Below are 24,871 nucleotides of genomic sequence, written 5' to 3'. Positions count from 1 at the left end.
GTAATGCCTCAACAGTGGCACAGCTGCTGAAGGAAACTGGGGAGCCATGCTTCCATTCACAGATGCTGAGAATGGTAATACACAAGTGTGCAAACAAACAAACAGACAGACAGACAGACAGACAGACAGACAGACAGACAGACAGACAGACAGACAGACAGACAGACAGACAGACAGACAGACAGACAGACAGACAGACAGACAGACAGACAGACAGACAGACACAGACAGACAGACAGACAGACAGACAGACAGACAGACAGACAGACAGACAGACAGACAGACAGACAGACAGCATCAAACCATATTCAAATACATTTTCCTTAAGCCATTTAAAAGAAGAAAGAATACAATTACACAAGGACAAATCCAGAAATTGTCCGTCCTCCCTGTACATGTACTTTCTTTAACAGTCATATGCATGAGCCTTATCTGCTGGTTGTACTCAAGGACACCAACCCATGCAACAACCTCAAGGACACACACACACACACACACACACACACACACACACACACACACACACACACACACACACACACACACACACACACACACACACACACACACACACACACACACACACCACAGCTGTGGGTGGCAATAGCCTTGGGCAGCTTTTTAGTAGAAGTACCAGTACGTCTGTCTGTGTACCATGAGAGGGAGTGGGAGATGGACTATCATTGATTGCTTTTTACAAGGTTCACAAACGTTGAGGAAATAAGTATCTACGGTTGCATTAGTATGAAAATCATTGTTAGATGATACCTCAAGTCTGCACTCTGATTGTGTTAGTGACATACATAGCAGTAGCATTGTTGCTACAATATTAGCCTAATTACAATGACAAGCATTATGATGTTAAAGACTCTAGGGTTGCATCACAAATGTCACCATATTCTCTCTAGTGCACTACGTTTACATTTTTAAATTTAAATTAAAGGTATGTTAACGAAAATCCAGACAGGATGGAGAAACAGTGTATAAAGTAGACGCAGGGACTGAACGCTGGTCTCCAGAGGATAGATTTGGGATGCAACCCACTCAGCCACGGCTCTGCACAGTTATACACTACTTTTGACCAGAACCCTGTGGGAGCCAGCCTATACTGATTACTTTGTTGAGACCAGCTTGCAATACACCACACAATATCAACGTCTCAGATGTGAAACAATAAAAGGCTTTTTCACACAGTGTTTTTCTTAGCCACAGGGAAGACTGGCCATGGGCTAGCTTATCCTGTGTTCACACAAGCATCTGTTAAGTCTAGGCTAAGCTTGAGCTCTGGGCTAAGGATTCACACGTGTATTCCAATGCCCTGGGCTAACGGACAAACACAACATGCAACAGGTGTTGTGCCAAAACAATGGCCTTGCCTAAATCACCCCCCCCCCCCATTATAATTTCCTTAATTTTGTGGCTAGAGTCAAATACTCTCTATAGCACACATCAGAGTCAAATAATTTCTTTAGAACAAACTTCACGTCAGGAAAGACATAAGACATGGGAGAGATTAATTTTGGCAAAGATATTTATTTATAGACTAATACACCAAACCGAAAACTGCAGACATTACGAGTGCCTCCCCCGCGATCAAACCACCATCAAATAATAAAATGAATCGCAGCCTAATGTGATCACTGACAGCTGCCTTGAAGGACACAAATAAAAATGCTTTCTGCTACTAAGACCAGTGAAATGTAGGCTAAAGTGACAACGGAGTGAAGAGCAGGAATCTCAACTAGCAAGCAAGTCACAGCAATGAAGAATTGAGTGTGTGCGAGGGGGGGGGGTCTGGTGCAACCAATTACTTAACTAATTATGTGACTTCTGAAGGTAAAGTTCTCCTGTGTGCAATCTAAGTGTCACATGATCTGTCACATGAGTATATATACACATCAGTATATATACACATGTTCTGAAAGGCCCCAGAGTCTGCAACACCACTAAGCAAGGGGCACCACCAAGCAAGCGATACCATGAAGACCAAGGAGCTCTCCAAACAGGTCAGGGAAAAGGTGTGGAGAAGTACCGATAAGGGTTGGGTTATAAAAAAATATCAGAAACTTTGAACATTCCACAGAGCACCATTAAATCCATTATTAATAAATGGAAAGAACATGGGACCACAACAAACCTGCCAAGAGAGGGCCGCTCACCAAAACTCACGGACCAGGCAAGGAGGGCATTAATCAGAGAGGAAATGAAGATACCAAAGATAACCCTGAAGGAGCTGCAAAGCTCCACATCGGCGATTGGAGTATCTGTTCATAGGACTACTTTAAGCTGCACAGTCCACTGAGCTGGGCTTTACAGAAGTGGCCAGACAAAAATAAGCAAACACGTTTGGTGTTCACCAAAAGGCATGTGGGAGACTCCCAAAACATATGGAAGAAGGTGCTCTGGTCAGATGAGACTAAAATTCAAGGAAAGGAAAACGCTATGTCTGGCGCAAACCCAACACCTCTCATCACCCCGAGAACACCATACCCAGAGTGAAGCATGGTGGTGGCAGCATCATGCTTTTGGGATGTTTTTCACCAGGAGGGACTGGGAAACTGGTCAGAATTGAAGGAATGATGGAAGGCGCTAAATACAGGGAAATTCTTGAGGGAAACTTGTTTCAGTCTTCCAGAGATTTGAGACTGGGATAGAGGTTCATCTTCCAGCAGGACAATGACCCTAAGCATACTGATAAAGCAACACTCAAGTGGTTTAAGGGGAAACATTTAAATGTCTTGGAATGGCCTAGTCAAAGCCCAGACCTCAATCCAATTGAGAATCTGTGGTATGACTTAAAGGTAGATGGGTTCCGCTGTTGTACAGCAAACTTGAAGGAGCTGAGGCAGTTTTGCCTTGAAGAATGGGCAAAAATCCCAGTGGCTAGATGTGCAAACTTATAGAGACATGCCACAAGAGTAATTGCTGCAAAATGTGTCTCTACAAAATGTGTCTCTTTCCATTTTTTTGTCTTATTTCTTGTTTGTTTCACAATAAAAAATATGTTGTATCTTCAAAGTGGTAGGCATGTTGTGTAAATCAAATGATACAAAACTCCCCAAAATCTATTTTAATTCCAGGTTGTAAGGCAACAAAACTTTGAAGATACAACATATTTTTTATTGTGAAACAAACAAGAAATAAGAATTTCTTGTTTGTTTCACAATAAAAAATATGTTGTATCTTCAAAGTGGTAGGCATGTTGTGTAAATCAAATGATACAAAACTCCCCAAAATCTATTTTAATTCCAGGTTGTAAGGCAACAAAATAGGAAAAATGCCAAGGAGGGTGAATAATGTCGCAAGCCAATGTATCTCTGAAACTTTTTTCTCTGCATTTATTAACACATTTCCTCTGGCTTCTGGCCTCGTATTTTATTTGCAACAGTGATGGTTTGTATAAACCTTGCTGTCTACCTGTCCGACCTTCGGGAACAATATTTCACTTTTGAAATTTGTGCCCCTGTACAGAGAATGCTATGCACCGAAGAGACATCAAATCAATCCCATTTTATTCCTCAGATGCTTAGTAAATAACAGGTGTAGACTAACAGTGAAATGGTAACTCATGGGCCTTTCCCAACAATACAGAGAGAAAGAAAATAGAGTAATAGTAGAAAGTAAAACAAGAATAAACCATGTAATAATAAATACACCGTGAGTAACGATAACTTGGCTATATACACGCGGTACCAGAGTTGATGTGCAGGGGTAGGAGGTAACTGAGATAGATTAGATATGTACTAGTAATAAAGTCACAAATAATAAACAGTAGCAGCAGCGGTATGTGATGAGTAAAAACAAGTCAGTGCCAAAAGGGTCAATGTAGATAGTCCAGGTTGGCTATTTGGTTAAAGCAGCAATATGTAGCCTAACTTTTGGGCGACCCCCCAAAAAATCACATAGAAATATGAGTTATAGATCTGTCATCCGAATTGAAAGCAACTCTAAGAAGCGGTAGATCTGTATTATGTGCCCTATTTTTATGCTTCCTCTTTTTAAGTAGAATTTTTGTATCTCTTACTTTTGGTTTTGTACGTACACAAGCTTCAAACAGCTGAAAAAAACAATATTTTGGGTTATGGAAAAAATATTTCACAGCGGTTTAGATGGTACAATGATTCCCTACATTATACATGCTTGCTCTGTCACATAAACTGAACCCCCCCCCCCCCCCCCAAGAAAAATTACAACCTATGTGTTGTGATAATTGTGTTGTTTGCTCTATGACCTGTTAATTCATATTCCTTGCAACCATGATATATAGGCCTAAAGGCTGAGACGATAAGAAGGCACAGTGTCAGAATAAATTCAACCCCAACTTTGTTTTATCACAAAACCGGATAGCAAACTCTGTCCAGTGAAGTCCCCAAATCATATTGCATGTACAGTAACAGACAGATGACCTATAGTATGGTCAAGCAAGTTAATGTTTCTGACATTTTAGGACCCCTAAACAACTGTTGAGTTAAAACCACTGCAAGTCGCAAAGAAAGCAGGAGCTGCCTCCACTATTCCAGCACCATTTCAACTTCAACATTCCAACATCATCAAATCACCTCAACCAAAAGATACCACAAACAATTCAGTCCAATAAACGTAAGTTAAATATGATGTGGCTGTCCATGTTTATGATTTCTGTGTGCGTGTGTGTGTGCGTGCGCGTTAGCCGCAAAGTAGAAAAACATGTTGACTCACCCTAATTGTAGAGAAACGCCAATGCCGAATTGGTCTATCACTCTGTCATACAGTACACGCTTTTATTTTTTGTTGTCCAAGGCTACCTGGATAAAATGCTTGCTCGCTAGCCTAACTTCCATTCATCGGCAACGTTAGCTAGTTAACATTAGCCTTCTACATCTAGCTACATATTGAACTTCCATCCTCTCAGGCCAGGGGCACAACAATGTATGAATTAATGGTTGGATCAGTATCGCCATTACAATCATTGACCAGTAGAATTAAGTAAAACCACAAGTCAAAAATCCCTATCTTCATCCATGGCTAATTTAGGAAAGGGTCAATTTTAGGTAGCTGGCTAGCTAGCCATCTGAGGACAACAACACAACGAGATGAAACATTTCAAGTTTTGCTGTCAATGACATATGCTCTCAATGGGATTTGTTAGGAGTTAAGCCAATTCCAACCTAGCTTCCCTTGACACTTTTTTGTCATGTGCCAAGACCATTCACAGTTGAGCGGGCTCAGTTTAGCTCAACGCTGATTTGCACATTTTTTTATACTTTTTTTGTCATGGGAGGCCAGATTCTCGCTGGCATCCCTTGCCTTCAGTGCTATGGGCGGCAACAATGTCATACTCGTTTGGACCAGACAGCATCAGATAGATGGCCAACACATAGAGAGACAGAGGGGCACTGTGAAACAGAGAGGAAAGATAAATTATTATTATTTTTTGTCCATTTTTTGGGGAAGCCTAGATTCCCCAAAACACACACCACTGACTGTCAGGAATACACGCCACAGACTGCCGGGTCTCTGACCTCCAACATATAGGCTTTCTCAAAATCCATTTGTTGATCATCAAATATGGACTTTCGCTGAGCAACTATCTTAATTTACTTGGGTTATGGTCGGTATGTATTTCCAAAAAAGGTCTAAATAAAAATGTACAAGCAACCAAAAAAAACGCCTCTTCGGCGCCTCCAATGTATTGACCTGTGCGTGGCAGTAATGAGTGATTTATATTGGAGGTGCCGAAAAAGCATTTTTTCAGTTGCTTGTACATTTTTATTTGGACCTTTTCTGGAAGTACATACCGGCCAGCCTTAATGGGAGTAAAGGAAAATAGTTGCTCAGCGAAACTTGGTGATCAACAAACTTATTCTGACATTATAACGCATGCAGAGCTAGTAAATGGGAGTTTGAATTGGCGCTCTCTGGGCATTAAACATACATATAACGCACAGGTACTGGTTCAGGGCCAGATAGCTCTAGGCTAAGGTTGGTGCTAACCCACTAGAATGTGCAAGTGTGAACACTCGCTTAGCCCTGGCTAAATCTCCCTTAGCTCAGGGCTATTAGCCCTGGGCTAAGGTGCAGTGTGAATGCACGTAAAGTGCATTCCCTCACGTGTTGTGTCCTTTAATCACAGTGTCTTGTTTTGAGTCTTGTTTGTTGACTATTTCAATTTAATTAATTAAGTGCACCCTGTAGATTAGGCTTTTGGAGTTAAAAAAAATACATATTCTGGTGAAATAATGTAATTTACCCAAGCAAAGTGTTGACTGATGCAAATAACTTCATTTGACACCTCATGCGTGAAATTAATATTTTAGAGACTGGTTTGGGGTTATTTGAGGTTTTGAAAAAATGTGGTCAACAAGGAGGCTTTCTATCAACAACAGCTCCCTCTTCATTATGAAAAGTAGTCTGCCCGCTGATGAAGTGGCGGTCTCTCCGACCCCTACAGACAAAGGTTCATTTGATATTTAAAAAGAGAGCAGAACATCATTGATTTGACTGGCGTTGTCAATTAAATAATGATGGAAGTGAAAAGGAGATTGGGTCACAGTGGCGATTTTAGCATGTAAATCTTGGTGGGGCAAACTCTATTTTTTTTTTTTAGATACATGCCAGCAAAGTCACTACACAACACTAAACAATACATTAATTGCACTATAATGGTGACTAAAAGTGTGACAAACTGTTAGGGTCTACATAAAGCTGTCCCAACAGCAGAGCTTTCCTTCAGCACCATGGAGTGAATCCTTACCACCACTACCCTGGCTAGCAGCGGAGCCTTGTCTGGCAGCGAAACAGTTCATTCAGCCTCATTTACTGCCTTTTAAAAAACATAGCTGACATGGCTGACTTGCTTAAACAAATGGTGTTTCTACTGACAATTGAGATGTACAAACTAAAAGGGAACAACGAGCTGATAAGAGGCAATCCATAATTTCAATGAAGACATTAATGTGCGAGCTAGGACTGAGGTAGTACATATACAGTTGAAGTCGGAAGTTTACATACACCTCAGCCAAATACATTTAAACTCAGTTTTTCACAATTCCTGACATTCAATCCTAGTAAAATGTACTCCCAAGGATGAACTAGAATTGTGGAGGTCTCACAATATTTTTCTGAGGTCTTGGCTGATTTCTTTTGATTTTCTGATGATGTCAAGCAAAGAGGCACTGAGTTTGAAGGTAGGCCTTTAAATACATCCACATGTACCCCTCCAATTGACTCAAATTATGTTAATTAGCCTATCAGAAGCATCTAAAGCCATGACATAATTTTCTGGAATTTTCCAAGCTGTTTAAAGGCACACTTAGTTGACTGTATGTAAACTTCTTACCCACTGGAATTGTGATACACTGAGTTATAAGTGAAATAATCTGTCTGTAAACAATTGTTGGAAAAATTACTTGTGTCATGCTCAAAGTAGATGTCCTAACAGACTTGCCAAAACTATAGTTTGTTAACAAGACATTTGTGGAGGTGGGTTGCCACTGGTCACATAACGAATACCAAGAAGGCGAAAAACAGTGTGAAGGCTCCTAAAGTGCATTTTATGTCCTTTGGTCACAGTGAGAGGGACGCACTGTTAGCAATGATCACACAGACGCCACTGTCATTACAGTGAAGCTAACTGAGACACACACACACACATACACATAAAGACACACTCTATATATACACACACAGCCCCCCCACCCCCTTTACACACAGACAGATAGATGTGTTTGTTGTCTCCTCTGCCAGTCCTGTCTTTGACTTTGTCTGCTCGACCGTGGCCCAAGCTTAGCCCCTCCTGTGATACAAGGCATTAAAGAGCTTAGCGGGCTACAAACGATGGGCGATAAACTAATGACGGTGGAATGGGAAGGGACAGACAGGTGCTGGCGAGGAATATAAATAAGTTGAGTTCTGAGAGAAGGAAGTATACTTACGCTGTTTATTTCTCTCTCATTTGAGTTGCCTCAGAGTTTATTTTCAATCTCCAGAGTGTGATTAAAATTGGCTTCAAATTCAGAGCTGTGAGGATCTCCCTCTCATAAACAGCTGCTGTGTTTGTGATTTCTGCCCATTAGCTCAATGAAACACAGAAGCCATGATGGATCATAGCATCCCCTTCTGTAATGTAGTTTGGGGAGACTGATGTTGCTGTAGCAGGTAACATCCACACATCCTTTCTTGGTGGCACTTCATCAGTTCCTAATGGGCTGTGGGGATTATTGGGTTACTGAGATGAGGTTAGAGGGGAATACACAATAGTCATCCTGTTTGTTAGAAAGGAAGCGATCTGAAGACAATGTATGTGGAAAAACTGGGGAGAACACAACATTGAAAAAAATAAACATAGAGCTGAGCAACAGGATAAATATAACCTGGTTCCAGAATCCAGATCTGTTTGTGCTGTCATTCCAACCCCAGCGTGACAATGACCTTGTTTACAAGACATCACAGACAGATCTGGAACCAGTCTAGGATCAATAGGCTTGTAGCCATAAACAATTATGATAGGCCCTCTCTATTGTTTTTCAATCAATTCATATTTGGGAAAGATTAAAGGTTTACAAATCTGACACAATGACATTTGGGCAATTATTTCCCAATTGCCCTAGCTATTCAACTGGAGGCCTCTCACCCAAACTATTTCCCTCACATACACACCTGAATTATAATCTTATGTGGCACTTTCTCCAAAACCACAACATATTTCCCTGTGCCCTGTAATTGTCATGTAGAACCCACAGCCATGCTGAGGCCTAGGAATGTTCATTTGTGCTTGTGGAGGTTTGCTTCGACCTGAACTCCCCCTGCAGAAAAACACCATTATTTCCAATCATACTGCTGTTACCTCCGATTTGTTTTTCGACGTCATCTTTGTATTCATTGTGTGACCCAAACTCATTTTCACTTTCAGCATTCTTAAAATAATTGACCACGCCAGTCAAATCATTGATGTTCTGCTCTCTGTTGAAATACCAAATTAACCTTAGCCTGTGGGGTTCGGAGAGCCGGCAACTTCATCAAGTTTGCATAATGAAGAGGGAGCTGTTGTTGATAGAACCGCCCGCGCCTCCTTGTTGACCACTTGATCAGAATGGATGACGTGAAGTGTTTTTTAAACCTCAAATTACCACCGATCAGTCTCTAAAATATGCACTAACCGCATGAGGTGTCAAATGAAATGATTTGCATCAGTCCACACTTTGCTTGGGTAAATAACAATATTTTCCCAGAATGTGTATTTTTTAAACCCCATAAACCTCATCTACAGGGTGCACTTGATTCATTGGATTGATATTATCACCAAACGAGACTCAAAACAAGACAATATGTAACAAACTTACTAGACTTGCACTTGTGTGAATAAACACAGAAAAACAACGTAATAACCGCTTGTTACATTGTATATGCCTATAGGCCAATGCACTGTAACAGTTGCACTGCGGCTTCAATAGTATCCAATCCAATGGGGGCGGGTAGTTTCATTCATTTCCTTTTCACCCCATAATGACCCCTCATTCTTCTCCACGGACTGGACGCTAGGGAAGCAACAAGCTTGATTGAATCACATAGCCTATGCTACAATAACGAGACGGCTATTTGTCCGTTTTCCATCAGAAGCAAGCCGTGCATTTGGTGAGTGAGGTAATTAAGGCTACTTTCCTAAATTGAGATGCATCCTAAAAATATAAGCAATTTCGTGAACTCTGTCTGCTACACGCAGCTCAATGCAAGTGCATCCAGTGTGCGGTGTTTTGATAGGGAAACCTGCTCAGTGTCCATGGCCTCCAAATGTAGCAAGACGTTATGGGAAATTAATAATGAAATCATATTTTTTATGTTTTGAAAATATTGTCTAGTGGATAGGCACCGGTTTCCTTATTCGGTTTTGTAGACAGTCAGAACGTTAAAAGTGAGTCTGCAAACCAACGTCCAGCCTATTCCACTGATCAGCGAGCGAAATGGACGCTACGTAGATAGACAAACGTGATGATCTATGGCAATTTAGATTTTCATATTGACGGTGGGGATCCCTTCTCTGAAATGAAGTTTATCAAGCACTCATCTCTTCATGGATTTTTTTATGCTGGGGAAAATCGATTTCGCGGACCCTGCCTGCCTTCTGGTCGTACAAGTGCCCGTAAACATACATCCATCACATATGTTCACACAGGGTGGGTAGCCTAAATGTGATTGCATGTACCATGTTATCGTGGATATAATATTACAGGCTACATGTCGCTGGCCGGCTGGCCTGGCTGGTTGCATAGGTAGCCTACTTGTGAAACATTCTGTCCAAAGCATATTCTAGAATGTTCTGTTTTTGTTTCTTGTCTGTCCCATCAAAGTTACACAGTAACGGATTTATTAGTCCGAGGACAAAACTTTCAGCTCGTTTGTTTTCAACCAGTGAACGACATACCGGTAGCCTGTAAGTCACATTTCACAGCTTGTGCGCTTTGATAATGCATGTTCAGACAGTTCAATCCATTCCCTGTGTACTGGAACTCCCTATAGCCCAAAGCCACTGGTTTGAAGGAGCAGTACACACAGTACACCCATTGTGCTGAATAACGTTTGAGCCAGCAACTTCACAAAGAACTCCCCTAGAATAGAATAGAATAGAATAGGACAAGAGCTGAGTAGAGCATGAGTATATAATACAAACAGTAGAATATCAAAATCTAATAGATTATAATCACTGTATTTTCCCCAAGAGTAGAATAGAATGAATACAGAAAATAATAGAATATATAAAACAAACAGTGTAAAATAGAATAGAAGGGAGCTTTAGGTGTTGTAACAGTAGCCTATAAACACCTACCAGCACAATTAAAGATACAGATACCAAGAAAACAAAACCGTTTTGATGCAGTTTAGGGTTTAGTTCTAGTCCAGCTGATAGACAAAGCCATTTTTGCAGATGTGTTACTGCAATGTGTATAGTTGGGCTGTAATGGCATGAGCTAAACTCCTCCTAGGCATCAATGTGGCTAATCTATAATTAGCAGGTTGCCATATTTTCTCATGGGAGGATGGACACACACACACACACACACACACACACACACACACACACACACACACACACACACACACACACTTAGCTTGAGATAGAACTGAGAGAAGTCTCCAAAGGCTTGCAGTGGCATTCGTTGCTGTCTGTTGATTGGCAGATCAATGTGGCAGGCTTAAGTGCTCACCTTTTATTTAAAGTGCTGCAAGTGTGTGCTTAATGAATGATTTATGTATTTCTAGTCAAGTCCACTTCTGTGAATAATTTATTTACCTGTTGCTGTTATTGGATATGTGTGGTCAGCAGCATCTAGAAGTACTATCCACATGGCACAGTGTGTGCCACAGTGACTATATTGGGATTCTATGGCATTCTATGCAATGAAAATGGCATAACTAGTCTATAAAGACAGACAGGAATAGTTGACTCTTGTTAGTAGCTCTGAGAAATGAAGAAGTGTCATTCTAGATTACGCTGTTCAGTGACGCTGTCCAGTGATATTGTCATGGCGATGTGTGGATCAAAGGCCTTCAGAGGCTTGGCAGTGTAACAGTATAACATACCCGGGCGCGAACCAGGTACACATCAACAACAGTCACCCACGAGTCACCCAGTCACCCACGAAGCATCGTTACCCATCGCTCCACAAAGGCCGCGGCCCTTGCAGAGCAAGGGGAACTACTACTTCAAGGTCTCAGAGCAAGTGACATCACCGATTGAAACGCTATTTAGCGCGAACACCGCTAACTAGCTAGCCGTTTCACATCCGTTACAGCAGCATCTTTCTCCCTCTATTTAATTTGATTGTGTGTGTGCGTGTGCATGTGCGTGTGCATGTCTCTACAAATACCTTTGTTTTGGCTTTTGTTATAACACCCAACGCCTCTTCACAGGGTGTTCGCAGAGTGTGAGGATAGTCAATGTCCCTTGTCTGGTGTGCTACAAGGCTACAGTTGCTAGTTATTGTGCAGAAGGGAGGAAGTAACCAACAACAGTTTGACTGACTGTGATTTGGGTTATTGTTTCTGCTCATGTCATACCTTGTGTGATGTGTTATTGTCCTCAAAATGTCCCCACATTTTATGTCTTAATTTGCATTAGAATAACCGGTTTGCATTTTCTATGTTGTTAGACCGTTTTTCAGCCACTTGAAATGCTATGTGAACTGTCAAGTGCTCAGAACTCCTGGCCTGATTTTTTTGTACCCTGTTCTTAGAATATTCTTCAAACTTTGGAGAATCTTGTGAGAACAGAAAGTCTGTGAGAACTGCTGCTTGGGGTTTTCTACCCTGTTTTCAACCCTGCTGACTGTAATGATAACAGTCAAGTACTTCAGATTCAGAACTGCCAGTTGAAGTTTTGTGCCCTGTCTGTCCAGAGCTGTGGAGGGGAGATGACGGCCATGTACAAAGACGACCAGGGTGACTGGATGACCGTCTGCCTCAAGTACCTCCTCTTCGTCTTTAATGTCCTCTTCTGGGTGAGTAGCACTAGCAAGCTACCCTGCATCTGTTTGTGCTGCAGTAGGCAACAACCATGGGAGTTGGTCATAGGAGTTTGCTATACATGACAAACAGATCTGGGATCAGGCTATAGCAAATTAGCAAGCCCTCCTGTTTGTCTTCAACTTTCTCTTCTGGGTGAGTAGCAATCTAGCCTGGTAAGATGGCCTGAAAAACTGGCCTGGTAAGATATTTTTGTGTTGGGAAAGACTAAGTGAGTTGGCTTGACAGCACAAAACAGATCTGGGATCAGGCTGTATTAAACCTCTAGTACACAGAAACAATAGTTTTCTTCCAGTGACAGGTTCATAGTTGATTTATTTAAGAGGGGACTCGGGGAGAGAGTGAATTGGGTTAACGTTCACGAAGGCATGCACAGGGAAGAATGATATTTGACAGGTTTTTACATCAAAGTTAGACTTCTTGTGTGACTTCTTGTGTTGCTCTTTCTTAGCCGAGAGAGCGAGAGAATCAGAGAGAGAGTTACGGTGAGGAACGAGAGGGAAAGAGTTACGGTGAGGAACGAGAGGGAGAGAGTTACGGTGAGGAACGAGAGGGAAAGAGTTACGGTGAGGAACGAGAGGGGGAGAGTTACGGTGAGGAACGAGAGGGAGAGAGTTACGGTGAGGAACGAGAGGGAAAGAGTTACGGTGAGGAACGAGAGGGAGAGAGTTACAGAGTGAGGAAAAAGAGACACAGAGGGAGAGAAAAAACATGACAGAGAAATGGAGTGGGAGATTACATTTAGGAGCGCAAAGAAATGGACTTGGCCCAGTGTACTCTAATATTTATGGCCTGTCGGTGTTGAACCGATGGGCTGTGGATCAAACCTGGTCCCTGGCAGCTGGTGTACGTTTAATGTTTAATAACACAGTTAACTATTAAAGCTATGTTCTGCTGGGCCTGAAAACAGTTGTTCTCTGTCTACAGAGTAAGGGATCAGATTCAAACAGGTTCTCTTTTATATCTCTCGCTTTACATTTCACACTAACCTAACGACTTCCCTTCAAACCCCACATTGCGTAACAGTAATGCCTCCCACTTTCCCCAACGGCCACAGCCCCAGCCTCCCTGTTTCTCTATATTGTAACTCTGCACCCAAAGATACTACCTACTAATACTCCAGAGTTGCCCATTCCTTTAAACAATCACCTTTTCCCATGGCATGTTGTTTTAGCACTACAGATGTCAGATCTGAATTTGAGCCAGTTTGCTATAGAAGGAAAATAATCCAATAATCCTGCAGCAACAGGAAATGTGTTATTATGCGAATTATAATTAATGGACATTTTTATAGGGGTTGATACATTTTCCAGTGGAAATGACAAACGTCAGAAGCCTTTTTAAACCTAAAATACGCTTCATGTTTGACATTTCCTGCATTGCAGAGAAGTTCTGCAACAGGGGGGTCACATTAAGATCCTACATCTGTAGCAGCAGTGCTTGTTGTTTGGGAGTAAGGGCTTGGCATGTAGAGGAGGAGGAAAGGGATGGAAGGCTGAATAGGAGCAACTCTCCCTGGGATTTCCTGCACGTCCGGGTGTGTCATAGATGACAGAGATGGGAAAACAGATTAATGGCATCGCCACGTCACCCCTCTGATGTGGCCACCATTGTTTATGGAAACAAATCACTCCACTCTGGCTCTGTTTGGCTCTCTCTCTCTTTTTTCTCTCTCTTTTTTCTCTCTTCTCTTCCTTTCTCTCTCTCTTTCTCTCTTCCTTTCTCTTTCTATTCATTTCTCTCTCTTTTTCTCTTCCTTTCTCTCTATTCCTTTCTCTCTCTTTCTATTCCTTTCTCTCTCTTTTTCTCTTCCTTTCTCTCTCTCCTTTTCTCTTCCTTTCTCTCTTTTTTCTTCCTTTCTCTCTCCTTTTCTATTCCTTTCTCTCTCTTTTTCTCTTCCTTTCTCTCTCTTTTTCTCTTCCTTTCTCTCTCTCCTTTTCTCTTCCTTTCTCTCTTTTTTCTTCCTTTCTCTCTCCTTTTCTATTCCTTTCTCTCTCTTTTTCTCTTCCTTTCTTTTTCTCTCACTGTTTTTGTGCATATCCCCTTCCTCTCTGACTCACTTTATTGACACTGCGTTCTCTCTCTCTCTCTCTCTCTCTCGCTCTCTCTCTCTCCCTCCCTCTCTCTCTGTCATCCTCCTCTTTGTTTTTCTGTCTCTCTGTCATCCTCCTCTTTGTTTTTCTGTCTCTCTGTCATCCTCCTCTTTGTTTTTCTGTCTCTCTGTCATCCTCCTCTTTGTTTTTCTCTCTCTCTGTCATCCTCCTCTTTGTTTTTCTGTCTCTCTGTCATCCTCCTCTTTGTTTTTCTCTCTCTCTGTCATCCTCCTCTTTGTTTTTCTGTCTCTCTGTCATCCTCCTCTTTGTTTTTCTCTCTCTCTGTCATCCTCCTCTTTGTTTTTCTCTCTCTCTGTCATCCTCCTCTTTGTTTTTCTGTCTCTCTGTCATCCTCCTCTTTGTTTTTCTCTCTCTCTGTCATCCTCCTCTTTGTTTTTCTGTCTCTCTTTCTCCCTCTCTTTGTTTTTCTGTCTCTCTTTCTCCCTCTCTTTGTTTTTCTGTCTCTCTTTCTCCCTCTTTGTTTTTCTGTCTCTCTTTCTCCCTCTTTGTTTTTCTGTCTCTCTTTCTCCCTCTCTTTGTTTTTCTGTCTCTCTTTCTCCCTCTCTTTGTTTTTCTGTCTCTCTTTCTCCCTCTTTGTTTTTCTGTCTCTCTTTCTCCCTCTTTGTTTTTCTGTCTCTCTTTCTCCCTCTTTGTTTTTCTGTCTCTCTTTCTCCCTCTCTTTGTTTTTCTGTCTCTCTTTCTCCCTCTTTGTTTTTCTGTCTCTCTTTCTCCCTCTCTTTGTTTTTCTGTCTCTCTTTCTCCCTCTCTTTGTTTTTCTGTCTCACTTTCTCCCTCTTTGTTTTTCTGTCTCTCTTTCTCCCTCTCTTTGTTTTTCTGTCTCTCTTTCTCCCTCTTTGTTTTTCTGTCTCTTTCTCCCTCTCTTTATTTTTCTGTCTCTCTTTCTCCCTCTTTGTTTTTCTGTCTCTCTTTCTCCCTCTTTGTTTTTCTGTCTCTCTTTCTCCCTCTTTGTTTTTCTGTCTCTCTTTCTCCCTCTCTTTGTTTTTCTATCTCTCTTTCTCCCTCTTTGTTTTTCTGTCTCTCTTTCTCCCTCTTTTTGTTTTTCTATCTCTCTTTCTCCCTCTTTGTTTTTCTGTCTCTCTTTCTCCCTCTCTTTGTTTTTCTGTCTCTCTTTCTCCCTCTTTGTTTTTCTGTCTCTCTTTCTCCCTCTTTGTTTTTCTGTCTCTCTTTCTCCCTCTCTTTGTTTTTCTGTCTCTTTCTCCCTCTCTTTGTTTTTCTGTCTCTCTTTCTCCCTCTTTGTTTTTCTATCTCTCTTTCTCCCTCTTTGTTTTTCTGTCTCTCTTTCTCCCTCTTTGTTTTTCTGTCTCTCTTTCTCCCTCTTTGTTTTTCTATCTCTCTTTCTCCCTCTCTTTGTTTTTCTGTCTCTCTTTCTCCCTCTTTGTTTTTCTGTCTCTCTTTCTCCCTCTTTGTTTTTCTGTCTCTCTTTCTCTCTCTCTTTGTTTTTCTGTCTCTCTTTCCCTCTCTTTGTTTTTCTGTCTCTCTTTCTCCCTCTTTGTTTTTCTGTCTCTCTTTCTCCCTCTCTTTGTTTTTCTGTCTCTCTTTCTCCCTCTCTTTGTTTTTCTGTCTCTCTTTCTCCCTCTTTGTTTTTCTGTCTCTCTTTCTCCCTCTTTGTTTTTCTGTCTCTCTTTCTCCCTCTCTTTATTTTTCTGTCTCTCTTTCTCCCTCTTTGTTTTTCTGTCTCTCTTTCTCCCTCTTTGTTTTTCTGTCTCTCTTTCTCCCTCTTTGTTTTTCTGTCTCTCTTTCTCCCTCTTTGTTTTTCTGTCTCTCTTTCTCCCTCTCTTTGTTTTTCTGTCTCTCTTTCTCCCTCTCTTTGTTTTTCTGTCTCTCTTTCTCCCTCTTTGTTTTTCTATCTCTCTTTCTCCCTCTCTTTGTTTTTCTGTCTCTCTTTCTCCCTCTCTTTGTTTTTCTGTCTCTTTCTCCCTCTCTTTGTTTTTCTATCTCTCTTTCTCCCTCTTTGTTTTTCTGTCTCTCTTTCTCCCTCTTTGTTTTTCTGTCTCTCTTTCTCCCTCTCTTTGTTTTTCTGTCTCTCTTTCTCCCTCTCTTTGTTTTTCTGTCTCTCTTTCTCCCTCTCTTTGTTTTTCTGTCTCTCTTTCTCCCTCTCTTTGTTTTTCTGTCTCTCTTTCTCCCTCTTTGTTTTTCTGTCTCTCTTTCTCCCTCTCTTTGTTTTTCTGTCTCTCTTTCTCCCTCTTTGTTTTTCTGTCTCTTTCTCCCTCTTTGTTTTTCTGTCTCTCTTTCTCCCTCTTTGTTTTTCTGTCTCTCTTTCTCCCTCTCTTTGTTTTTCTGTCTCTCTTTCTCCCTCTTTGTTTTTCTGTCTCTCTTTCTCCCTCTTTGTTTTTCTGTCTCTCTTTCTCCCTCTCTTTGTTTTTCTGTCTCTTTCTCCCTCTCTTTGTTTTTCTGTCTCTCTTTCTCCCTCTTTGTTTTTCTATCTCTCTTTCTCCCTCTTTGTTTTTCTGTCTCTCTTTCTCCCTCTTTGTTTTTCTGTCTCTCTTTCTCCCTCTTTGTTTTTCTATCTCTCTTTCTCCCTCTCTTTGTTTTTCTGTCTCTCTTTCTCCCTCTTTGTTTTTCTGTCTCTCTTTCTCCCTCTCTTTGTTTTTCTGTCTCTCTTTCTCCCTCTTTGTTTTTCTGTCTCTCTTTCTCCCTCTCTTTGTTTTTCTGTCTCTCTTTCTCCCTCTTTGTTTTTCTGTCTCTCTTTCTCCCTCTCTTTGTTTTTCTGTCTCTCTTTCTCCCTCTTTGTTTTTCTGTCTCTCTTTCTCCCTCTCTTTGTTTTTCTGTCTCTCTTTCTCCCTCTTTATTTTTCTGTCTCTCTTTCTCCCTATTTATTTTTCTGTCTCTCTTTCTCCCTCTTTGTTTTTCTGTCTCTCTTTCTCCCTCTTTATTTTTCTGTCTCTCTTTCTCCCTCTTTGTTTTTCTGTCTCTCTTTCTCCCTCTTTATTTTTCTGTCTCTCTTTCTCCCTCTTTATTTTTCTGTCTCTCTTTCTCCCTCTTTGTTTTTCTGTCTCTCTTTCTCCCTCTTTATTTTTCTGTCTCTCTTTCTCCCTCTCTTTGTTTTTCTGTCTCTCTTTCTCGTTTCTTTATTTTTCTGTCTCTCTTTCTCCCTCTTTGTTTTTCTGTCTCTCTTTCTCCCTCTTTATTTTTCTGTCTCTCTTTCTCCCTCTCTTTATTTTTCTGTCTCTCTTTCTCCCTCTTTGTTTTTCTGTCTCTTTCTCCCTCTCTTTATTTTTCTGTCTCTTTCTCCCTCTCTTTATTTTTCTGTCTCTTTCTCCCTCTCTTTGTTTTTCTCTCTCTCTGTCATCCTCCTCTTTGTTTTTCTGTCTCTCTTTCTCCCTCTCTTTATTTTTCTGTCTTTTTCTCCCTCTCTTTGTTTTTCTATCTCTCTTTCTCCCTCTCTTTATTTTTCTGTCTCTTTCTCCCTCTCTTTGTTTTTCTGTCTCTTTCTCCCTCTCTTTATTTTTCTGTCTCTTTCTCCCTCTCTTTATTTTTCTGTCTCTTTCTCCCTCTCTTTGTTTTTCTCTCTCTCTGTCATCCTCCTCTTTGTTTTTCTGTCTCTCTTTCTCCCTCTCTTTATTTTTCTGTCTTTTTCTCCCTCTCTTTGTTTTTCTATCTCTCTTTCTCCCTCTCTTTATTTTTCTGTCTCTTTCTCCCTCTCTTTGTTTTTCTGTCTCTCTTTCTCCCTCTCTTTGTTTTTCTGTCTCTCTTTCTCCCTCTCTTTGTCTTTGTTTGTCTCCCCTTTCCCTCTCTGACTCACTTGTTGACAGCCAACACTCTCCCCCCTCACACCCCTCCTGTCACTGTTCCTACTCTCTCTCTCTCTCTTCCTCAATTCAATTTAATTCAATTAGATTGGCATGAAACATGTAAAGCCAAAACAAACATATGGGAACACATGACCTCAACCTGTCTCTCTCCTCAGGTTGGTGGAGCGGCGGTGATGGGCGTGGGCATCTGGACCCTGATAGACAAGAGTGATTACCTGAGCCTGCTGGCCTCCAGCACCTTCGCCGTGTCCGCCTACATCCTCATCCTGGCCGGGGCCCTGGTCATGGTCACGGGCTTCCTGGGCTGCTGCGCCGTCATCAGGGAGCAGAGGAGCTGCCTGTCCACGGTGAGGGAGCCCTCCTTGGGCAGGGTGACTACTCTAGGCCCCAGGCTTTCTGGATGTCTGGAAGGCCCCTGGGTCTTCGAAATGTTTATGTTGATTGAAGGGATAGTTTTCACATATTACAACATTAGTTAGATGCATTATATTGAAAGTAGTGTATGGCTCATAGATAACTTTCAGGGTAAGATACTAACTAATGCTGTAGTTTGCGTGTGATATCTCTTTAATGGCAGTGTTGGTGTTTGCATAAGAAAGGGGCTGGTTATATACTGTAGGTGAAATGAGAGCGCACAATGAAACAAGGAGAATGGAGCTATCTGCACTCTGTTCTCCTTAAGGGAATGTTCATTTAGAACATCCGTTTAGCTTGTTCCAATTCAAACTCACCTTGGTTGCACTCATCACTTTTGGCTACATTGTATACTTTCCTTTACCCCAGATACCAGTTTCCTTTGAAACGTCCCTGTACCTGACGCTCCTTCCCTGCACCCCTGCTCTCACAACTCCACTTGTGTCTTTCTCTTGTGCATGTGCTCGCGAGCATGTGTGTGTGTGTGTGTGTGTGTGTGTGTGTGTGTATGCTGGGAGCTGACAAATGAACTGACAATACTGTCCTCATTGTTTTAAAGAGACAGGCCAGGCAGGAGAGGAACAGGCCGGAGGTGAGCCACTAACTCTGCTACTGCAGCAGGATTGGTTTTAGTCAGGCATTAGTAGTCATACATGAAACTGATGGAGGAGGGAGAGGGGGCTTTGAGTGGTGGAGGGCAGTGGTATAAAGTACTTAAGGAAAAATACTTTAAAGTACTACTTAAGTTGTTTTTTGGGGTAAACAGTCCAATTCACACACGTATCAAGAGATCATCCCTGGTCATCCTACTGCCTCTAATCTGGGGGACTCACTAAACACACATGCTTCATTTGTAAATTGTGTCTGAGTGCTGGAGTGTGCCCCTGGCTATTCGTAAATTAAAAAAAACGAGAAAATGGTGCCGTCCGGTTTGCTGCCTGGTTTGCTGCCTGGTTTGCTGCCTGGTTTGCTTAATATAAGGAATTTTAAATGATTTATACTTTTACTTTTGATACTTAAGCATGTTTAAAACTAAATACTTTAGACTTTTACTCAAGTAGCATTTTACTGGGTGACTTTCACTTTTACTTGATTCATTTTCTATTAAGCTATCATTACTTTTACTCAAGTATGAGAATTGAGTACTTTTACCAACACTGGTGGAGGGTGTGTTTTGGTTGTGGGGTTAGTGTGAGTGTGTGTTTAAAGGAGAGGCTTGAGTGAAGAGTTGGTGTTCATCAGATCACTATGGCTGTGGGGTTGTATGAAAGAGAGATGTGTTTGTGTGTCTGTGTGTGTGTTTGTGTAGAATACAATATAATTCAATGTTATTGCCAATCAACAATGGCTGTTAGGAATTAGCTTTAGTGTGGTGTGTAATAATACACCTCCCACCTTCCTCCATCTGCCATAACCAATATTCTGGCATTACCACACACACACTGTGTTTGTTGATGATGTGTGTGTGCTTGTGCGTGTGGCTATGCGGGTGCACGTGTGTGTGTAGTGTCATGACGTGGCCCTCTTTGGGTATAGCGAGTGCCTTCCCCCCCTCTCCCTCTTACACCCAGGTTCTGTTATCTCAGGTCGTACATTCCTAGAGGAGACTCTCCTCATGGCCAGGCAGTATAGAGAGAGAGAGTTTCACAGTAGAACAAATGAACTTCTTCTACATCACAGAACTTGAGAACTGAACAATATCCATGTTTTGGAGAATGTGGAAACGGTCGGTGGAGAATCCAGCTACGACCAGTCCATTTTGTTTTATGATTGTGACCTCAGGAAAGACAATACAGCGACATTACCATAACCTATACAGTAGCCTCTGTTCTGAGGCTTGCATCTAATTATTGTATAAAATGAATGAGTAAAGATTAAACTATTTGTGAAGTGGTGTATTGTGATTTTAAACCTTTAATGTGAGAGAATTGTATTTCTGTTTAAAGTTTCACTAAGTCATTGGCCCGCCCCCATGAGCACAGACATCCATCTGGCGTCATGGGACAGCTTTTCCACAGTTCTGAATACAACCCCCACCTGGAGCAATCCTCTTTAGACCATGCCTACCTCGGTCAGTTGAGGGAGCTAAGGTTTGAGTAGAGACCAGAAAAACCTCAGGACATGCTAAGGTTGTAATGGTTGCTGAATTCTTAACTATACCACGTGGTTAAACTCTGAGACTATCAGTACCGACAGAATAAGAGCAACTCTTCAATACTAATTACTAGTCTGCAGCTAGGAATTATGTACCATTGAATGCGAAGACCGACAACCGGCAAAACATCTATTCTATAAGAACATTTCTGAATGGAACTCTGAAGTACCCATTCTAACCACGAAGACTCCAGGGACGCAAAGAGAAGTTCAGATGAACTTTCCAACAGAAAGACGGACGATTCCAACAGAGATCATGACGACACACTGAGCGTAAATATATATACTGATTGCAATTATTCCCGAATGAGTGAGCGTTCATGTGCAAAGGATTAGCATTTCAATTATTATAATTATCAACTGTGTAGTGTGTTTTGTCTTTCCCGGCCTTCTCAGTCCCTTTGTCTACCAAACCGTCATATCGGTTTAGCCCACTAGGGCACATCCTCGATCATTTCCTTGTAACCATATCTACTTTTGTTTGTTTGTTATGCATTTCTGTGATTATTTAGTTAGTAAATAAATGATTAAGACAATTGGTGTATGGATGACTCATAGTGAAGACTGGGTTCATGCAGATAGCCAACAATTTACGGCGTTTGGAATGAGGCTAACGTGAGGTAAAGAATAATTAATTAATTAGAAGACTAATTGATCAGATATTAAAATATCGGAAAAGTTATATTAGAAAAATTATAACTTTGTAATCTGATGATTTTCCTTGGTGCCCTGACTTCCTAGTTAATTACATTTACATGATTAGTTTAATCACGTAATAATAATTGCAGAGAATTGATTTGATAAAATAACAGTCTTCAATTTAATGATGCCAAAGACACGACAGTAGCCTGCAAGGTAAAGAGGAAATGGCTGCTTTAACTCTGTTATAGACTATGGTCTCCTAAATGAAGGCTCCCCTGCATCTGTGTGTGTGTGTTTGTGTGTGTGTGTGTGTGTGTGTGTGTGTGTGTGTGTGTGTGTGTGTGACAAACAATGGTTTTGGCATAGCTTTGTTTTTCCTCACCTCCACGCGTCACATCAGTGCCAGGCTGGGAATGAGCATCTGTCTCCCGGTGATGGCCTTGAGCGCCACGCTGCACGCCAAACGCTTTGTGTCCCGCCTCTACAACAGGTGTGCCTAATTAGCCTTGGTGTGTGTGTGTGTGTACGTGTGGGAGTGTGTGTGTGAATGTGCATGAATGTGCGTGTGTGTATAGCTCTCTAAAAAGCTCAACTACCCGTCTTGTTAGTCCATTGTTGCTTTGTGTTTGTGTGGTTGTTTGTGTGTGTGTGTGTGTGTGTGTGTGTGGCTGTGTGTGTGTGTGTGTGTGGTTGTGTGTGTGTGTGGTTGTGTGTGTGTGTGGGTGAAACATTCTCACCATTTACATACTCTGCTGTTAAATCCAAACAGTGTTATGTCACAATGATACAGAAGAAGATTTTACACAGCAGATAATGGTTGGTTGGAACCGCCTATCCCCCAGCCACCCCCATTTCTCATTGATAAAATACACATATTGATATCTTCCAGACTAATTGGCTAATAAGGTGCTAATAAGGTCACTGAAACTTGTGTGATGTCCTCTCTTCTCCAGTAGCATACTAATGATGGTTTTGTTTTAACAAAGTGTTTTTCTATAAATGTTGCATTCTGTGGCAACGATTTCTATGAAACATCCACAGTAGATTTATTTATAGCACCGTAGTTATATCACCCCGTAACGTAGCCTTTATAAGCATTGCTGGAAAAAAATCCATAACAGCTCATAGCTCCTTTTAGGAATGTGTTGGATGGACATTGGTGGCACAATGCATTATAACACTTGATTCATTCATAATGGCTGATGACCCATATGAGTGAATATAAATGTATGTATGCCTCCAGTGCATCATATATAACTCATTATTGAAAGGTAGTTTAAATGAGTTATTAGTATTATTATTAATTATCCAGAAGTGACTCAAAGAAAGTCTTACCTGTATTCTGTCTCCCATGAAGCCTGTATTTCAGCTCTATATCAACATAATCATACAGTAGCTCATCCCTGGATCAAAGCTTTTTGATTCTGTCAATATTGCTGTTGTTTTCTGGTGTTTTGTTGCTCCACTGAACAAAGTACTGAATGTACTGGTTTGGACGTGTTATGTTTTCTTTACTGAGTACTAGTTTGGAGGTGTTGTAGGTTTTTTATACTATTAGTTTGGAGGTGTTGTAGGTTTTTTTTGCTATTAGTTTGGAGGTGTTGTAGGTTTTTTTTGCTATTAGTTTGGAGGTGTTGTAGGTTTTTTATACTATTAGTTTGGAGGTGTTGTAGGTTTTTTTTGCTATTAGTTTAGAGGTGTTGTAGGTTTTTTTTGCTATTAGTTTAGAGGTGTTGTAGGTTTTTTTTGCTATTAGTTTAGAGGTGTTGTAGGTTTTTTTTGCTATTAGTTTGGAGGTGTTGTAGGTTTTTTTTGCTATTAGTTTAGAGGTGTTGTAGGTTTTTTTTGCTATTAGTTTGGAGGTGTTGTAGGTTTTTTTTGCTATTAGTTTAGAGGTGTTGTAGGTTTTTTTTGCTATTAGTTTAGAGGTGTTGTAGGTTTTTTTTGCTATTAGTTTAGAGGTGTTGTAGGTTTTTTTTGCTATTAGTTTAGAGGTGTTGTAGGTTTTTTTTGCTATTAGTTTGGAGGTGTTGTAGGTTTTTTTTGCTATTAGTTTAGAGGTGTTGTAGGTTTTTTTTGCTATTAGTTTAGAGGTGTTGTAGGTTTTTTTTGCTATTAGTTTAGAGGTGTTGTAGGTTTTTTTTGCTATTAGTTTAGAGGTGTTGTAGGTTTTTTTTGCTATTAGTTTAGAGGTGTTGTAGGTTTTTTTTGCTATTAGTTTAGAGGTGTTGTAGGTTTTTTTTGCTATTAGTTTAGAGGTGTTGTAGGTTTTTTTTGCTATTAGTTTAGAGGTGTTGCAGGGTTTCTTACTATTAGTTTAGAGGTGTTGCAGGGTTTCTTACTATTAGTTTGGAGGTGTTGCAGGGTTTCTTACTATTAGTTTGGAGGTGTTGCTTGGTTTTTTACTATTAGTTTGGAGGTGTTGCTTGGTTTCTTACTATTAGTTTAGAGGTGTTGCTGGGTTTTTTACTATTAGTTTAGAGGTGTTGCAGGGTTTTTTACTATTAGTTTAGAGGTGTTGCAGGGTTTTTTACTATTAGTTTAGAGGTGTTGCAGGGTTTTTTACTATTAGTTTAGAGGTGTTGCAGGGTTTTTTACTATTAGTTTAGAGGTGTTGCAGGGTTTCTTACTATTAGTTTGGAGGTGTTGCAGGGTTTTTTACTATTAGTTTAGAGGTGTTGCTTGGTTTTTTACTATTAGTTTGGAGGTGTTGCAGGGTTTTTTACTATTAGTTTGGAGGTGTTGCAGGGTTTTTTACTATTAGTTTAGAGGTGTTGCTTGGTTTCTTACTATTAGTTTAGAGGTGTTGCTTGTTTTTTTTTACTATTAGTTTGGAGGTGTTGCTTGGTTTTTTACTATTAGTTTAGAGGTGTTGCAGGGTTTTTTACTATTAGTTTAGAGGTGTTGCTTGGTTTCTTACTATTAGTTTAGAGGTGTTGCTTGTTTTTTTTTACTATTAGTTTGGAGGTGTTGCTTGGTTTTTTACTATTAGTTTGGAGGTGTTGCTTGGTTTTTTTACTATTAGTTTGGAGGTGTTGCTTGGTTTTTATACTATTAGTTTGGAGGTGTTGCTTGTTTTTTTTACTATTAGTTTGGAGGTGTTGCTTGGTTTTTATACTATTCGTTTGGAGGTGTTGCTTGGTTTCTTACTATTAGTTTAGAGGTGTTGCAGGGTTTTTTACTATTAGTTTGGAGGTGTTGCTTTTTTTTTTACTATTAGTTTGGAGGTGTTGCTTGGTTTTTTACTATTAGTTTGGAGGTGTTGCTTGGTTTTTATACTATTAGTTTGGAGGTGTT

At 40.7% G+C, this 24,871-nt stretch overlaps 1 protein-coding gene across 5 annotated transcripts in view; it reads left to right on the top strand.

The window, feature by feature from the left end:
- The first annotated feature begins 9,450 nt into the window (after positions 1-9,450).
- LOC110490781 (tetraspanin-11) overlaps positions 9,451-24,871 on the top strand; it is a 58,242-nt gene continuing 42,821 nt past the window's right edge. For 3 of the 5 annotated variants that reach the window (XM_090200904.1, XM_090200902.1, XM_090200906.1), the window contains exons 1-3: positions 9,489-9,621; positions 12,372-12,473; positions 18,520-18,711. In XM_090200904.1, coding sequence (XP_090057030.1) covers positions 12,387-12,473; positions 18,520-18,711 — 279 coding nt within the window. In that variant the 5' untranslated portion in view covers positions 9,489-9,621; positions 12,372-12,386. Of the gene's footprint in view, positions 9,622-12,371; positions 12,474-18,519; positions 18,712-24,871 lie in introns of all 5 variants that reach the window. The other 2 variants (XM_090200905.1, XM_090200903.1) reach the window with 2 other exon arrangements.

This window comes from Oncorhynchus mykiss, chromosome 15 (assembly GCF_057628025.1).
Source record: "Oncorhynchus mykiss isolate SJ-2025 chromosome 15, ASM5762802v1, whole genome shotgun sequence".
NCBI classification, from domain to species: Eukaryota; Metazoa; Chordata; class Actinopteri; order Salmoniformes; family Salmonidae; genus Oncorhynchus; species Oncorhynchus mykiss.
Note: the sequence above shows the minus strand (reverse complement) of the source record. Positions and strands in the feature narration are given on the sequence as shown.